This window comes from Oncorhynchus kisutch, linkage group LG2 (genome assembly GCF_002021735.2).
Source record: "Oncorhynchus kisutch isolate 150728-3 linkage group LG2, Okis_V2, whole genome shotgun sequence".
Lineage (NCBI taxonomy): Eukaryota > Metazoa > Chordata > Actinopteri > Salmoniformes > Salmonidae > Oncorhynchus > Oncorhynchus kisutch.
In genome coordinates, this window is record NC_034175.2 from 22206330 (window position 1) to 22222004 (window position 15675).

Sequence of the window (15675 nt, forward strand, 5' to 3'; positions counted from 1 at the left end):
CATACAAGCCCATATATTATTGAAGTTAATCTTAGAGGTATACAGCCCCTCATTAAGTGGAACTCTACATGGTCATCAAAACCGGCATAATGAGAACTACAGGCATGCTAAGATCACACCGACGTGTAGTAGAATCAAGATTATCGTCAAGGCTGCCAATATTACATTGGCAAAACACCACCAACGCATTTAGGATTGAGGCTATATTTACCATGGTTATGATTGGTGTACGCAAAACTATATAACGCTTTTTTTTTGTAATAAATAAAGTCAGATAATAAATAATGAAACTTTGTAAAACTGTTTTCAAAGAGTTTATACAAATCGGGCAGAAACATATTTCCTTTAAATATCTGGTTGTATTGTGCTCAGTAGTCAATGAAACCGTATAGGTCATCAAAACTTTATGATATCTGTCTCCATCTACATTACACTGTCAAGCCCTCCTCAGGTTGCCAACAAACCAGAACTTGGAATCCAGCTCTCCAAGGAAGTGAACAGGTAAGGGTTGGAGTTTGTAGTGTACAAACACACTAAAAGTACATTAGTTAGATGATAAAGAAATAAACAAGAAGGACATGATAAAGTTTTGTCACTCAACACTTTTCAAATGTATCTGGAGTCCATGAAGTCCTCTACTCTTTAGTCCCCCCACCCTAAACAGAACTATAAGTGTATCGACGTACATGTTGCGATGGTACAACTTCATTTGGTAGCAGTAGTCTGCCCTGAACGTTCAGACAGAATTGTGCCACATTTTATAAAGAGCTGATCTTGCTTGTAGTCTACCACATGACAACGTGTGACAGAAATGAACGACTACCAACGAGGAGGAAGATTAAGCCCTGTGTACTGATCTAATGAACAGGAACATCGTTGGGCTTTGGGCCTGACTTCTCATAATGTTGGCCAAATGGGACATATACACTCTAATCAGTATCTGAGTGTAACGGGCATCTAAACAAGGCACCAGTGTGGAGCCACCGCCCACTGGGTTAGGGTTACAGCGTCCAGTCTAGCGGTGCCAGTCGACAATGGCCCACTACCTCTGGAAAAGAGCCCTACTGAAAAATACATGAGGAAACCCACACCTGTTTCCAGGTAACCGATGCAGCCTGAATCCAGAACTGTGACGGTGTGTGTGTCGGTGTGTGTTTGTGTGTGTGATTGCGTACATGCACCGGGGTTGTGTGTGTGTGTGTGTGTGCTCACATCGGCAACTGTTTGATTCCTCTAGCTGATCAGATGCTTCATAGGGATGTTACCAGCAACCTGTGTTCCTGACAAGAGACATTGACATTCTAACAACATGAAACAGCACAGGCCTACAACACTGTAGACAGGCCTAGGGTGAGTCAGGTCAAAAGTTCCGTCGAGGCTGAGTCGTTGTCTAAGAGCTGGAAGTGTACGAATGGGAAAAGGGCATTAGTCAAACTGAGAAGACCTGCAGAGGGGACTTTGGTGGAGGGTGGTCTGCCTCACGAAGCTGTGAGGCCTTTCTGAGAGTTGTTTCAACAGTTCTAGAGGTCCTGTAGGGTGAACAAGCATGAATCCCATATGGAACGTGTACAAGAGCAAAGTGCTGAAGACCCTGAACCCGGACCTAGAGGAGTACACGGAGGAAGAGGTAGGAAATAAAAAGCTTATCTCTCATCTGCAGATGTCCCCTGCAGATGTCTTGCTCTCCCTGATTCGAGTTTGTGTTCCACAAATTCAAGTTTGTGTTTGTCAGGTGTGGGCACTGATGTCAGATCAGGTAAAGAGAAAGCAAGCAGGTAAGAGCGCTGATCTGGGATCAATTCCCCACCGCCACTAATGTAGTCTTATTCACTTGGGATCTAAAAGGTACAACTAATCCTAAATCAGCACTCCTACTCTGAGACGCTTGATACACACAACCTCTCATTTAGGATCGCTGTGGGTTCTCACAGCGACAGATCAGTTGATTTGCTTATCCATTGTTGTGGAAGTTTTATTCATTGTTGTTGAAGGCTTATTTCTGCTGGAGCTTTGAGGAAACTGCAGAGCAGAGCAGCTTTGTTATAGTTTTGGCTAAAACATGCTAATCACTGTAGCATAGGCTTTCAATTGCAAAACCGAAACCCAAATCGTTGCTATAGTACTCCGTCTGCAGTAGCTACTGGTTTATTCATATGAACATTCACCCAACCCTCATACTGTAGCCTATGTTAGCTAATATGATGGACAAGCTATGAGTGCTATCAGACCTATCAGTGATGCCCAATATTGAATGGTTGTTAAAATATCCAAGGGTCTTTCGATGATTGAGTTCACAATATTTTTTTCTTGTCTCTCGACACCCCTGATGTGTCCGGGATTGGAACGTGCTGTAGGAATAAGGATGACCCAGTTCTTCGGAACATCGGAAACCTGATCTCGAACTGGAGATGCGTACACGGATTAGATGGCATTTCAGTGACAGGGGACGAGACGGATACAGACAGAATGTCCTGTGTTCAAGTCTCAGAGTAGGTGTGCTGATCTAGGATCAGTTTAGCCTATTAGATAATAATGAATAATGTTATATGGATAGGAGTGGGGGCTGATCCTAGATCACCCCCTGAGACGCTGTGGTCTGTTCAGACCTGTGTCCTTGACATGGTGACAGGGCCTATGTGAACGATACTGCATTAGAATGATGTTTGAATACATCGTTTCCTTAGAAATCTTTGAGTTATGGGGGAACTTTAGCTGTCATCGTTCTTACTGTATGTCTGAGACAAGCAAAGTATATTTACCCTCTTGGAAATTACCTCTGTGTTAGTTTTTTTCTATTTGTTAAGTGGATGCAGAAATAAAGTAGGCTGTATACTCTCCCTCAGTTTATTATCTTTGGCATAATGGATTAAAAGGAATCCACAAGGACAACTCCGATCTGACTTCCTCAATAGAGTAAATGATGCTGCTACAAATGAAGATTTTGCTGTTGATGTGGATTATGTGTTACATTTGGGCACTGTCCAGCATTTTCAATTACAGACTTTTCCTTGACATGTTCTGTGTATTTATTTTCCTGGAAAGTGCTTGCAGTGTCTATATTAACGCACTAGAGGGCAACCGCTACCAATAAATCGAATGCACTGAAAAGCAGGGTAGCTGAGTACAACATGTGTTTTTACTCAGAACTCAGTACTGCTGTGCTGAGGCTGACAATATAAATGTGTGATGGTCATTGCTGGGGTTGTGTTCCCAGGTCAATAATGCAGAGATTGACATGAGCCCTGTCCAGGAGGATGAGGGACCCAACTCAGTGTCTCAGCTGGCCAAGAGAGTAAACACACACACACACACACACACACACACACACACACACACACACACACACACACACACACACACACACACACACACACACACACACACACACACAGAGCATGGAACTTAATGCAGACTTTACACGTTCATCAAACATGAATCACATTCCGAAGGATTGGCATTAGACAGTGCTCCAGTGCACACACACACACACACACACCTTTGACACTGTGTGTGTGTGTGTGTGTTCAGATGCAGGGTGCCGGGGCTAAAGGCTGGAACAGGATGTCAGCACTTTTCAACAAAGAGGATGAACACCAGCTATTGGAGGAGACTGAGAGCCCGCCTGTCCCAGACCAGTCAGTGGGACTCTACTCTTCTACACAGCTCTCTATTCCCCCCTCCTCTTCCTCCTCCTCTTACTGAACATGGGAATATTAGCCATTTCTGATGAACTAATGTTTAATTCAATAAGTACATAAATAATGTCATTTATATGAATTGAGTTAAACATGTAATGATACACAAAATGACGGTCCCCCTTCCCTTCCTTGTATCCCCAGTCCACTAGCAGTGATGCCTGAGGAGCCGCAGAGACCGGCCAGGCCCTCAGGATTCTGGGGTAGCTTCGCCACCAACTGGAAACAAATGGCCACCGCGAAACAGGCTGAAGCCGCAGCAAACGAGACGGGCACGGTGGAGGAGGGTCAGGAGGCGGTGGGAGAGGGAGCTGGTGAGGGAGGAGGGGGGGAGAGTTACCAGGAGGAGAACGTGGAGGGAGAGCAGAGTCAAGATGGAGGAGGAGGGAGCAACACTAGCTTCTCCAAATACGCCATGCTGGGAGGAGGGAGCGAGAACACACCCTTCAAGTGGAACTTTGTCACAGGCAAGCTGGCTGAGTTGAAGACCAAGAGCATGTCTGGCCAGCAAGACTAACAAGCCAGCTGTAAGGGGGTCGGATGGGGTATGGGGCAGGGATTGAGTGGGGTCAGGGGGGTGAGGGGGTACATGGGGCAGAATGCCCTCCTAGTCTAGCCTGGTCCCAGATTGGTTGATGCTGTCTTGCAATCATTGCACGACAGTGACCATAGGAGTTGGGAAAACAGAGTGAACAGATCTGGGACCAGGCTACTCGTAACCCGTTATCATCTTCATTCCATTTGCTCTGGTGTAGATTGTACCCACCACACCAACACCAGTAGCAAGGATGCCAATCTGTTGCTGCTGTAGCTGACGTGTCTCTTGGCAAGATAGTGATAAAGCCAGTTAGTTTAAGCAGAAACAGACTGGCATTCAGGCTAACCTGAGCCACATCAAATCATTCCCAATCCCAAAATTGACTTTTCTGATCTAATGGAGTGTATAGGGAATAGGGACTAGGGGTCGATTTGAATTTTAGCACCTCCCTTTCCATACCTTCTCAATAGTGTTGAACTGTACAGCATATGAACCAGCGCTGGCACCCACAGATGGCATTTAGTTCATGTCATAGGACTCATACCTGAAAATGACACCAACTAACAGGCTGGATTAGATCCATTAACAAACAAAAACAGATTAGGAGATTACAGATTACAGAGGAGTAGTGGGATTAGGTGTTGGGTTATGGCACCAATTTGGAAAGGGATTTCATAGCTGATAAGATTTTGCTTTCACTGTAAAAACCATTTTGCAATGTATATAGGAAGTATCTCATGTTTTCTTGTGAAGTTAAGAATGGGGGAAATAGGATGTGCAGAATTGAATGATTGGGATTGCATGGCCTTTCAGGACATACAATTTGTCAAACTGTTTTGGCTGACTGGTTCGTGAAGATCATGGTTTGAGTGTCTTGGGTTTAACTTATTTGGGCGTGAGACTGGTGACTTATTCTATTGCCCCTACAAAACACAGTTGCAGTGTGACCCTACTGCAGTCATTTTGTGACACTTGTCTGTAAGAAGGTCATGTGTCCAAATTGCTATTTTCTGTCTGTCTTTTCTGTTTTCAATACGCTTTTTCAAATGTTTTGTTCTGATGTGTTGCTACCTCTTGTGCTCAAATAAACACTATTGCACTGATAATTCACCATTAAGAATGACAGGTCAATGAGGCAGAGCACATGCAAGGGCGTAGGTCTGACTTCAACATTGGGGTGGGACAATATCGCCTCTTGTTTAATATTGACCTTGTAAGATACACACTTGCACGTGAGCCCAAAGCACATAAGAGCCATTACACACGTGAGAATATGACAGAGGACGTAGACAAATGACAGCCAGACTTTTCTCCCAATTGCAGTCGCGACAGGAGGAGGGCGTTTGCAGCTGGGAGGGTCATTAACTTACGTGTGAACTGCTATACGTGCTAAAAACACATGAGGTCTATGGGACTAGCGTGGGAAGATCTGAGACACCCCTTGAGCCTTGTTGTCATGTGTGCATGTCTGTGTGAACCTGGTCATGCTGTGCGTCTGTCTGTCTGTCATCATGGCCTGGTTACTATGGCACGGGTCCAACCGTTGTCTCATACCGCTCACCCTCAGGGTCAGTGAAGTCACAACCTTTCTTGTTGTTGGACAGAAGATAAGTGGGGGATATAAGAGGAGAGCATGGGGTTAGTTTGAAGAGTTTACAAGGTTGCGCTTTTGCAGTCAACAGCAGGGGGCGATCTTTGCCAAGTCATAGGTCAACTTCACAGTGAGTATGGTACTACTGGAAAGTACTCTGGATGGTTCTCACTTACAGTCATCTGTTATACAACAGCATATCTCTCAATTGCTCTTCATTTAACATCATAGAGATTCTCTCCCTCTATCACACATATGTGAGCACATAGTCCTGTATAGCTAACCTTGTGGGACACACAATTCAGTCCCATTCAAAATCCTATTTTGCCTAACCCCTAAACCTAACCTTAACCCGAAAACCTAACCCTAACCCTAGCGCCTAACCCGAACCCCTAATCTAGCCAAAATACATACAGGCCTGCCCCTATTTCCTATCTGTAACTTCCTCCCAGATGGACAGCTTTATTGTAATTTACAGCAGACGGACAGACGGAGACAGACAGACAGACAGACAGACAGACAGACAGACAGACAGACAGACAGACAGACAGACAGACAGACAGACAGACAGACAGACAGACAGGCAGGCAGGCAGGCAGGCAGACAGACAGACAGACGCAGACAGACAGACAGACAGACAGACAGACAGACAGACAGACAGACAGACAGACGCAGACAGACAGACTGACAAACAGACAGACAGACAGACAGACAGACAGACAGACAGACAGACAGACAGACAGACAGGCAGACAGACAGACGCAGACAGACAGACAGACAGACACAGACAGACAGACAGACAGACAGACATACAGACAGTCAGGCAGACAGACAGACACAGACAAACAGACAGGCAGACAGACAGACAGACAGACAGACAGGCAGACAGACGCAGACAGACAGACACAGACAGACAGACAGACAGACAGACAGACAGACAGACAGACAGACAGACAGACAGACAGACAGGCAGACAGACAGACGCAGACAGACAGGCAGGCAGACAGACAGACAGACAGACAGACAGACAGACAGACAGACAGACAGACAGACAGACAGACAGACAGACAGGCAGACAGACAGACAGACAGACAGGCAGACAGACAGACAGAGAGACAGACAGACAGACAGACAGACAGACAGGCAGACAGACAGACGCAGACAGACAGACAGACACAGACAGACAGACAGACAGACAGACAGACATACAGACAGTCAGGCAGACAGACAGACAGACAGACAGACAGACAGACAGACAGACAGACAGGCAGACAGACAGACAGACTTCTCCCTTCCTCTCTCTGTCTTTTTCTTTCCCCTCTTTTATTTCCTCTCTCAGCATTCTGTTTCCTCCATATCCTCTCTGTCAGCTCTCAATCCCATTTCCTGTCTAACCAATACACGTCCTGTCTCAAAACATTAGTTAGTTATGCTGAAAACACTTCAATCCACAGGCAAAGTAGACGTACTGGTAACTTCCAACTGGAGAATTGATTTTGAACCATCAGTGAGTTGGCTGAGTTGTGTCCCAAATGCCACCCTATTACCTCTATTGTGCATTCTTTTTTTTACCAGAGACCTATCCCACTGGGCACACACTGGTTGAATCAATGTGGTTTCAACATCGTAATGGTGAACCAACGTGGAATAGTCGTTGAACTGACGTCTGTGCCCTGTGTGATGGGCCCTGGTCAAAAGTAGTACACTCTATAGGGACTGCCACATCCTAAATCAACCCTCTAGTTATTTCCCCTATGGACTTCACTCTATTTCTCGACAGTGAAGAGAATCCATTTATATTGATCCCCTTTCGTCACTGGGCTATACGACATTCCCTCTGTAGTGTGCTGCAGTGTGACAGCTGACAGAGAAAGGGTGATGCCACAGCTGTCAGCCTATGTTTGAACCACAACAAGGAACCACAATAGGCTCCAAATATGTGTCAGTGAGCATTGGGTCACATGGGCATGTTTAGTCCCTCAATTGGATAAAGAAATGTGTTTGGTTGAGCTAATGTGTAATGTGCATCAAAGACAAGTCAACAGTGATTTTATACAATACACACTGTACACAAGAATAGTGGTCCCTGAATTGTAGTACATGTTCAAGTGGAGGGTTACTCATTTACGTATTTGAGAAATTGTAAAGAGAGAGAGTGAGAGAGAGCAACAGCAACAGCAACCGCAACAGCGACTGAGATAGACTGCGAGAAAGAGACAGAGACACAGAGGAAGTGACAGAAAGAAAGAGATTTTAAAAAAGAGCAAGTCCAATCAGAAGGGTGTTGAAGGTTGTAACAGAGTGAGCCACAACAACCCCAACCCCTCTATTAGGATGCTTAGGTTGAAGTACTCAATCTTATCTTGACATTACTTGACTCCCAGATGCCCAGGCATACATGTTGTCTTGTCTGGCGCCCTGCCCTGTTGAGAGATGTACATCCCCGTTTAAATATGTAACCCAAACCACACAGTCTTTTCATAGGGGTGTATGGAGACACTTGAAAACCCTCTGTATCTCTCTTCACTCTCTTCCTCGCTCCGACTGTCTCGCTCTTTCTCTCTGGAAACCTGACCCTACCAACTCTGCGTCCTGTTCCAAACGGCCCATGTATGTTCTGTCCCCTTGTGTTTCCTGCTCTGTTCCCTCTGTGCCTCCCATGCCTGCAGGTGTGTCTATACCGCTACCTCCCTCCCTACTACATTCCAAGACATGATCTCAGATCAGCCGAGGCTGGGTCTTTTTTCCACCGTTTTTAACCGCTGAATGACTGAACGATGACGACTTAACAGTAACACTCCTGTGCACAACACTGCCTGAGTTCTTCCATGAAGTAAGGACAGCCAACAAAGCAGGCCACAAACGCTGTCTGAGCATTTGTTCATTGTTGCACCAAGCCCACACTGTTTGACCACTCTTTCCTGGATCAGGAGAAGAAGGGAGCCGATAGTTTTGAAGTTTAATGAGCAAAGGGATTCTTTCTCACCCAAAATGCCCTATTGTGGTGAGGATACCTTTATAATTATCGTGATGTGTAAAATTACACCTTGTTACACCAATGCAGTAGACACAATGCATGTTTGAGATGAACAAAATTGCAATCAGACTGTGCATAATCACTGGTCCACAAATCACCTTGCATCCCAAATAACTGCTCATTATGTGATAAAGATTAGTAATACTGTGCCTCACCGTGCTCAAACTGATCCACTCAAACACAATGGCAGACAAATGAAGAGGATATTACCCAGAAGCCCTTTTTATTGGTCAGCTATTTAAATCCATCATACAAACAGGATGAGCTCAGCAGGGGACTATTCCGTCTGTGGCCATTTTTAGAACATATTTCAAAATGATTGGTTTGAATCAAATTGCTATGTGATTATAGCTGTAAGTTGACGTTGCATTTTCATCCTGTCCAGCCTGTAAGTCGTCCTGGTCAGTTTGAGTCGCACCTCAAACATAGGCAACCGGGCTGTCTGATCCAACTAGGCTACCCTATGTATGAAACAGACCTTGAAAATGACCAAAGCTTTCATGTCTTTGTCTCACATGGAAAAAATATTGAAATTATGTTGCCCACACTTATGCCACCTTTTTGAATTTGGCTCTAATGTCTCTCCTTTTACAAGCGTAGTAAAAACAAACAGTAAAGCCAGTGTTTTACTCACACACTACTTCCACAAGGAGCTTTCCTCCCTCAGCCAGACAGACATCCCCAGAAGCCCCCACGGGTGACAGTCAGACTAGAGGTGGGCGTCTCTGTAGACCTGATCACACACACAGGCAGCAGTCCCATCTGGAAACCTACCTGTGTGAACAAGGTGTGTGAAACAACACACAGGCACACACGCGCGCGCGCACGCACGCACGCACACACGCACACACACACACACACACACACACACACACACACACACACACACACACACACACACACACACACACACACACACACACACACACACACACACACACACACACACACACACACACACACACACACACACACACACACACACACACACACACACACACACACACACAGACACACACAGACACACACACACACTCTTAGGGAAAACAGATGTGAGGAGGACAGGGTATGTTATTGACCTGTTCTCCTGGGTTTCCCCTGTGGATGTCTACCTGGCCTGCTGTCAGGGCCAACCAGGGGAATAATCTCTGACACAGCTTGGAGAGGACAAAGCACTCCAGTTCAAAAGAGGTCACCTTTTGAATACCTCTGATTTTTCTTTTTAATTGAACTTTTATTAAACATTTCCATCTTCAATGGAAACACAGAACAAAGTGTCAGAATGCACAGGTTAATCATGGGATTCACTCTTGGATTCATAGGTTTTCCTATGTGACAGTTTATAGTTATGGGGCTATGGGGTAAATTACCTGCCAGATGGGCAGAATCAGCTCCTTAACGCTCTTATCAAAGAAAATCAGCAGATAGCCAAAGTAGTGTGAGCCAGAACACTCATACTCCCAATCAAAGTGTTCTGCCAAGATTCGAGAGAGGATTTACTTGATTTTCCCTTTTCGTTTGAGTTCCGTCTCACTCAGAGGAACTCTGTGACGCACCCATAATCCAGAAGTGATAATGTGTTGATGATCCAGTCAGTGTGTGTGTGTGTGTGTGTGTGTGTGTGTGTGTGTGTGTGTGTGTGTGTGTGTGTGTGTGTGTGTGTGTGTGTGTGTGTGTGTGTGTGTGTGTTAAAGAATTGGACATGCTCACAGCGCAGTCATGTGAAAAAACATAGAGTTGACAGCATTTGCTTTTCCTGTCTTTCTTTTAAACCCAGAGAGCTGATCTGAAATCTGTGGCCTGGCTGAATGTGAGGATTTAGGAAGTCTCCAAGGTTTTTCACCGGAAGAGAAAAAGAAGGCGGAAAGGGGTTCAACTATTCACACACACCCTCTTCTGTTCCGTCTAACCCATTCTCGTTGCCATGGGATTCTCACCGGAACTGGAGTGGCCGAGTTTTCAGCTCTCAGTTCGTAATCCGCCAACTCAATGTCAGATACTGTAACCTCCTGGGTCTTTAGGGCTGGATTTGGGACACCCCCTATATCCCTCCCCTTTTCGCTATCTCCCCCACTATCCCCATCAGAGGGGTAATCTGCCAACACACACAAGCCTTTAGAAGCCCCCCAGCCTCTCCACCCTTCCAACCCCCATCACCCACCTCTCTCTCTCTCTTTCCTCCTCCACTCTTAAACTGCAGGACATTTTTATCCCACCTCCCAAACTTGGGACCGTTGCCTCAGTTCTCTGTAAATAGATTGATTTGTCTATGGTGATTATTATTAGTCTGTAACAAGGGTTGAGGTGTCGAGGGACTGACTGTTAAATGTCCAGGGAGTCAATAAGTTCTCAGTCAATTACGTGCGCATTCATCTGTGCCGTCTGTGCAGGCTTCAGCTGCCTGCTTTAACACGGTTATATTGATTTTCCCTCAGCCATGATGTTTTACATGAAGAGTTAGAGCAGAGAACTGCTATCCAATGAATTAAAGAATGTGAGGATTATTGAAAACTTTATACGATCCACAGTGAAGCCACCTTTGGACTTCAACTGACATCTTTCTCGACAGTTAATTCATACTTTTAATTTTTTTTCGCAATTTTATTCAAATCCAATCATTCAATTAAAACCAAAACAGAGCCATGGTTGTTGTTGGACATACAAAGTTACCCTCATAAAGTGCTGTTATGAGCTTCGTCTTTGCTTTGCTATGTTTGGAACATGGTGGCTCTGAATGCAGGATGAGTTCAACAACCCCTCACCAAAATCTATGTCCGTGTCACGTTTCTGTTTCTACAGCTGTTTGGGATGTTGTTCTTTGCTCTGCTCCTGTGTTGCAGCTAGACCCCCCCCCTCCCTTTCAAACCCAGCTCTTCCTAAACCCCACAGGGGGAAGGAACCACCACAGCTAGTCGAAAATAGGCTCAGTCCTACCATCAGATACGACAATATCAAACAAATAGCTAAGTCATCATCTTCAAGATAGCAAGCCAAGGAGGAAATGTCATATTGGTCATCCGAATGGTAGAACCAGAAGACAATGTCCATACTTCAATACTTCATATCTTGTCTGAGATCAGTGCCTTAGAACAGCCAATGGATGGCGGGGGCAGATAGGCTTATATATCCATTCTGGACCCATGGGCCAGTCTTCCACCCCTTCCACTCCTCACACTCCCCCTTACTTCTGCAGTAGCTATGCATACCCCCGTCCGTCCCGCCTGTCATCAAGGTGTCATTAAAAGCCCTGGTCTTCGTGTCTGCTAGTCGTTCCTCCATGGGCACTGACAGGAATTCCTCCTCATGCCGCCTAGCTCATCCGTCTCTATTTCGGACTGACCTGGGAATCTGGTGTGTCGCTGGGTACTGGGGGGGGGGGGGTTGATAGAGGTTGTCAGGAGGCAGCGCTATTGTGGGATAGAGAGGATTGGGGGGCAGGGAAATGGGGATTGGGCTTTAACCTTGACCTGTATGGACTCAATTGACCATAAAACTGAAAATGTAAGATGTGCCTCCCCACAAACGGGATAATACACAATACAAAGGGATGACTCAGATATGACAGTCCTCTTTGGATGTCGCAAGAGCTATTGAATGATTTAATCATATTTGTGGTTTATTTGTATATCAGATGGACCCCATTGGCGGCAGGTAGCCTAGTGGTTAGAGCATTGGGCCAGTAACCAAAAGGTTGCTGGATCGAATCCCCGAGTTTGAGACCAACCTGACTGGTTGCATCACTGCCTGGTATGGTAACTGCTCGGCCTCCATCCGCAAGGCACTACAGAGAGCAGTGTGAACGGCCCACTTCCAGCCACTGAGGACCTCTATACCAGGTGGTGTCAGAGGAAGGCCCTAAAAATTGTCAAAGAACCCAGCCACCCTAGTCATAGACTGTTCTCTCAGCTACCACACGGCTATCACACCATAGCGCCAAGTCTAGGTCCAAGAGGCTTCTAAACAGCTTCTACCCCCAAGCCATAAGACTCATGAACATCTAGTCAACATCTAGGCTACCCAGACTATTTGCATTAAACACCCCCCTCCCCTCCACACCACTGCCACTCTCTGTTGTCATCTATGCATAGCCACTTTAATTAACTCTACCTACATGTCCATACTACCTCAACTAACCAGTGTCCCCGTACATTGACTCTGTACCAGCACCCCCCTGTAGTTATTTTTCACTGCTACTCTTTAATTACTTGTTACTTTTATCTCTTGTTTTTATCTCAATTTTTTTACCTGCACTGTCGGTTAGGGGCTCATAAGTAAGCATTTCACTGTAAGGTGCGTCACTACGCATGTGACTAATAACATTTGATTTGATTTTGAATCCTACGACCCCTTTAGGTATTAAACAATTTTTGGGGATAAAATATTGATTCAGGCCTTTAGAGAAACGCATTGAATAACATATTCATAAATGGCAGAAAAAGACATTAAAAGCAACAGCGTTTCGAAGTGTTTGTCCTTGTATATGAGATATAAGAAAACTCAGGAAACGTTTGTGTTGGAACAAAACTACCTTCATACTCCCATTCATTTAAAAATAAAGAAATCAGGTACCGGTTACCTTCAGACGAGTCCTGTGATACTTGTGGGGGTCGTAGAGCAGAACGGAGAACACCATCGTGCTCGTGAGTGTCTCCCCTTTCCATAGAGTGGAAGTCCGGATGTGGTGGATTGAGATGGCAGCAATGCAAAAAAGATATCTCTAGTATAAACTGACGGATTTTGATGGGGATTTTTGTATTATGTTACTTAGATTAACGCACCGCTGCGTCAATCGACTCTTAAGGGGAACAGCTGCTCTTTCTATGACATAGACTGACCGGTGAAAGCTATGATCCCTAATTGATGTCACTTGTTAAATCCACTTCAATCAGTGTAGATTAAAGGGAGGAGACGGGTTAAAGAAGGAATTGAGACGTGGATTGTGTACGTGTGCCATTCAGAGGGTGAATGGACAAGACAAATATTTAAGTGCCTTTGAATGGGGTATGGCACACCTGTTTGTGTCAAGAACTGCAACGCTGCAGAATCTCTCACGCTTAACAGTTTCCTGTGTGTATCAAGCATGGTCCAAAGGACATCCAGCTAACTTGACACAAGTGTGGGAAGCATTGGAGTCAACATGGGCCAGCATCCCTGTGGAACACCTTGTAGAGTCCATGCCCCAACTGACTTGAGGCTGTTCTGAAGGCAAATGGGGGGGTGCAGCTCAATATTAGCATGGTGTTCCTAATGTTTGGTATTCTCGCTGTATATTGTTCTTAACCAGACTGTAAACCCAGTTTGACTGGGCCAAACATTGGATGGAGCGACTGCTCTCAGAGTTAAAAGGCCTGTATTAATCCTGTGCAAATCCCTTCAGTCAACATCCTTAGGTGACATCATGCAGGTGACTTGCTTTGAGGAAGGCCAAAATGAGTCACTCAAGAACTTTACACCTGTCTGAGTGACAGGTTAATTGACCAATTAGACACCTGGGTTAAGCCCTGGCCCCTCAGGGCGGTCTCTAGCCCAGCCCTCCATGTCATTTGAGTACACCACAGGACCACACAGAGCCCAGCCTGTCCGTACTCTGCCTGAGGGTCATTTGCAAAAAAGGCCTATATTAAGACAAAGACAAAGTCATCTCCTGTCTGTAATTTGAAGACTTAAATGTCCTATATTCATTTTAGAGGGAATAATTATCTTTGGGCCACTTTGCACAGTTGTTTGCTCATTTGGGTTTGCCGTGGAGCACGAATATCACAGTCAATACATTACTTTTGATTGAATAAACATTTGATCTCCAATTCAAATGAACGATTCTCCTGCAAGAGGAACGTTTGTTGTTATTTACACGTTAATGAGGGATATTTCTCAGCCAAACAAACAAAATTGCTCAGAGGGTTGCATATAAATAGACTTCCCTGCAAAGCATTATGCATCTCCTCTTCCTGTCCTCTCTGTGCTTGTTTCCTCTCATTACCTGGAGGTTCGGGGTGTACAGTTATCCTACAGTACATGTTCTCCTGCTGATCATTGTATAAGTACTGTATATAAATGTAGAAGTAAAAATAATCTGATGTGGTTACTCTGAAAAACGTGATAATTATACAGTTACCCTCTATATGACACCGTAGAGCAGTCTTCACTGGCCATCCAGGAAAATCAAAAGTAAAAAAAGTTGACTCATAATCACCGATACACAGTAATTAGACAGGAGACTTGACTCCGCTCTATATCAGGATCCTACTCCTCCCTGTCAGTGCCTGCAGATGTTCAGATTGTGCATCCCTATACATCACTCATTCACACACATCTCTTGGTCATCAATGACTTATGACGGACAATTGGAGTTTTGCCTGAGAACTGATGACTACCAACTCTAGCTAGTTTCAACAGTGGACGGAGTGGTGAGCAGATATCCTCTAATATTATGGTGGCCATATTCGGCTGCTATCTCAGGGGAGGTCCTGAGCAGCATGGCGCCGTGGTGGAGGGCCGTTCCTCTCCCTGCCAACCAGGCGGGGGTTAAATAAGGAACAGCGAAACCCCGCAGCAGTGGGCGACTTTGGGCGAGGTCACACACACAAACACTGGTCTGGTCTGGTCTGTTTTGATGTTGGTCAGTCGGCGCTGGAGCACAGCAGGCAATCCCACAGGAGCCTAAGGAGAAACCCCATTCGGGAGGCGTGACACTACACTCTGATCTCCGTCTATACTCTTACTCTCTTACCCATGGGGATCATACGCAGAGCCACCTCCACTACCTGTCTCTAAGTACATCTTATTAAAGGGATACCTCCCCAGAGTCGGATGA

The 15675-nt window shown here is 45.4% G+C and overlaps 1 protein-coding gene across 1 annotated transcript; it reads left to right on the forward strand.

Annotated features, from left to right (window-relative positions):
- Positions 1–1546: 1546 nt before the first annotated feature.
- LOC109903835 (uncharacterized protein C1orf232-like) lies at positions 1547–4212 on the forward strand. The gene is made up of 4 exons (XM_031801986.1): positions 1547–1627; positions 3215–3292; positions 3529–3635; positions 3840–4212. Exons 1-4 carry the CDS (start codon positions 1547–1549, stop codon positions 4210–4212), a joined length of 639 nt encoding a protein of 212 aa, XP_031657846.1.
- Positions 4213–15675: the final 11463 nt, after the last annotated feature.

Coding starts and splice junctions, on each gene's coding strand:
- LOC109903835 (XM_031801986.1), top strand. CDS start 1,547: ATGAATCCCATATGGAACGTGTACAAGAGCAAAGTGCTGAAGACCCTG. Junction 1,628..3,214: donor AGGAGTACACGGAGGAAGAG/GTAGGAAATAAA, acceptor TTGTGTTCCCAG/GTCAATAATGCAGAGATTGA. Junction 3,636..3,839: donor AGCCCGCCTGTCCCAGACCA/GTCAGTGGGACT, acceptor TTGTATCCCCAG/TCCACTAGCAGTGATGCCTG.